Raw genomic sequence first — 2,890 nt, forward strand, 5'->3', positions numbered from 1 at the left:
CCGCAAAACTGTCCTGTGTGCTTGCAGACGCAGTGGTCGGCAGGGAGCGGCGGCCCCGGCTCTCTGACCGACCCCAGCTGCCCTACCTGGAGGCCTTCATCCTGGAGACGTTCAGACACAGCTCCTTCGTCCCCTTCACCATCCCCCACAGGTGCCTCTTCTGCCCTCTTTGTGTTCTTTTGGTGTGTGTGTGCACGCGTGCATGCATGCATGCATGCACATGCCCATGTCTGGGGCTTGAACTCAGGACCTGGGCGCTGTCCCTGAGCTTTTTTACTCAAGGCTAGCGCTCTACCACTTGAGTCCCAGCTCCACTTCCGGCTTTTTGTAGATTCATTGAAATTAAGAGTCTTAGAGGAATTTTCTGCCCAAGCTGGCCTCCAAAGGATGATGCTCAGATCCTAGTCTCCTGAGTAGAAAAGATTACAAGAGTGAGCACTGGTGCCCAGCTTTGCTGTTGAATCTTCTACCTAGAATTTGTAGGCCTTCAGAATCGAACCCTTGTCCAAATAAATCCTGGCACACTCCATTCCCTCAGAAGTTTTTTGTTTTTGTTTATCCACCTGGCAGAGCTTACCCTTCAATATTTTCTAGAATTTCAAGCCCTGAGAGCTAGTTTTTGAGTTAGTCAACATTTACTTAATCCTGCATGTTGATCTAGTAATTCCTAGAATAAAAAGCTTCAAATTCCCAGTTGCTCCACGTATCTGCACAAAACAAAAACAAGCCAGGTCCCATAATACTGGTGGCTCACACCTGTAATCCCTGCTGCTCAGGAAGCTGAAATCTGAGCACTGTACCTCTGAGGCAGTCCTAGCAAGAAAGTCTATGAGACTCTTATCTCCAATGAACCACCACAAAAGCTGGAAGTAGAGCTGTAGTTCATGTAGTAGAGCCCTAGCCTTGAACACAAAAGCCCAGGAGCAGTCAGGAGTCGGTGGCTCATGCCTGTCATCCTAACAACTCAGAAGGCTGAGCTCTGAGGATCAAGGCTCAAAGCCAGCCAGGCAGAAAATTCTCCATGAGACTCTTATCACCAGTGGACCATTCAAAAACCAGAAGTGGTGCTGTGGCTCCATTGGCAGAGCACTAGCCTTGAGCACAAAGAGGCTCAGGGACAGCTCCCTGAGTTCAAGCCCCAGGACCAGCACAAAAATAAATAAATAAGTAACTGCAAGGCTGGTCTGGCCCTGGCCACCCACCTGCTCCTTGCCTGCACAGCAGGGCCCAGTGCCCAGCTGGGCACCCAGCAGAGTGGGCACATGCTGACGCTGAGGACCAGGGGCTGAGGAAAGGGCTCCCCTGTTGCCCCTTCTCCCAGCCCCCATCTCTCTCCCCTCCCCACTCAGGTGGTGGGAAGGTACTGGGGTGTGGTGGTGAGTGGAGCAGGTGCACCCAGCTCTTCCAGCCCCCGAGGCTGACAGATCCTCCTCCTTCCCCCAGCACAACGAAGGACACCACGCTGAACGGATTCTACATTCCCAAAGAGCGATGCGTCTTCATCAACCAGTGGCAGGTCAACCATGACCCGTGAGTATGCAGCGCGCCTGCGCTGTCAGGGCTGCCCTGTGGCTCACACGGGTGGCTCACACCTGTCATCTCTGCTGCTCAGGAGGCTGAGGTCTGAGGATCCAGGTTTGAAGCCAGCGCAGGCAGGAAAGTCTGTGGGACTCTTATCTCCAATTAAATCACAGAAAAAGCTGGAAGTGGCTCTGTGACTCAAGTTGTAGGGCAGTAGCCTTGAACAAAAGCAGCTCAGGGACAGTGCCCAGGCCATGAGTTATAGCTTCAGGACCCGGAAAACAAACAAACAAACAAACAGAACACTTGATAGTGGAGCTGTGAGTCTTAAGTAAAAACGTAGCCGGGTGCCTGGGGTTCAGGCCTGTCATCTTAGCTACTCAGGAGGCTGAGATCTGAGGATTATGGTTCAAAGCCAGCCCAGGCAGGAATGTCTGTGAGATTTATCTACAATAAAATACATCAGAAAACCAGAAATGGATCCATGGCTCAAGTGGTAGAGCACTCACCTTGAGCTGAAGAGCTGAGGGACAGCGCCCAGGCCCAGAGTTCAAGCCCCACACGTGACAAAAAATAAATAAATAAAAGTGTGAGGCCCTGAATTCAAGCCCTAGTGCCAACACAAAATATGTAACTTAAAATATACAATATAAATTACACAATATATGATTATGGCACGTAATGTAATATTTATGATATATAATACATAGTAAAGTGCTAGCCTTGAGCAAAAGCAGCTCAGGCACAGTGTCTAGATCCTGAGTTCAAACCCCAGGACTGGCACACACATACACAAAATATTGTGCCTGGGCACTGGTGCTCACACCTGTCATCTTAGCTATCAGGAAACTGAGATTGAAGGATCACAGTTCAAAGCTAGCCTGGGCAGGAAAGTCCATAAGACTCTCATCTCCAATAAACCACCAAAGATCTCAAAGTGGAGTTGTGGCTCAAGTGGTAGAGCACCAGCCTTCAGTGAAAAAGCTCTGGGACAGTGCACAGGCCCTATGTTCACACACACACCCACAAACATACAAATATACTGTATATTATATAACATTTATATTTAATATGTACATATGCTATTTGATATAGGACATCGATAATATAATGTATATACATACGTGTTCTAACCCTTGGGTTCTCAGTAAAAATCCACATCAGCATCTTCCCTCAGCTGGGATTCTCCATCTCCTCTTCCCTTGCAGGGAGACATGGGGGGACCCCTTTGAGTTCCGCCCAGAGCGCTTCCTCACCGATGGGGAGACCACCTTGAACAAGCCAGTGTGCGAGAAGGTCTTGCTGTTTGGCCTGGGCAAGCGCCGGTGCATTGGGGAGATTCCTGCCAAATGGGAGGTGTTCCTCTTCC

General features: G+C 49.6%; 1 protein-coding gene across 1 annotated transcript in view; it reads left to right on the forward strand.

The window, feature by feature from the left end:
• LOC105982353 (cytochrome P450 1A2) overlaps positions 1-2,890 on the forward strand; it is a 12,202-nt gene that overhangs the window by 9,090 nt on the left and 222 nt on the right. The window contains 3 exon segments of the mRNA XM_013011926.1: positions 28-151; positions 1,444-1,530; positions 2,730-2,877. Of these exon segments, the coding sequence (XP_012867380.1) occupies positions 28-151; positions 1,444-1,530; positions 2,730-2,877 (359 nt within the window).

The sequence above is a fragment of the Dipodomys ordii genome, unplaced genomic scaffold (genome assembly GCF_000151885.1).
Source record: "Dipodomys ordii isolate 6190 unplaced genomic scaffold, Dord_2.0 Scaffold15, whole genome shotgun sequence".
Classification (NCBI taxonomy): domain Eukaryota; kingdom Metazoa; phylum Chordata; class Mammalia; order Rodentia; family Heteromyidae; genus Dipodomys; species Dipodomys ordii.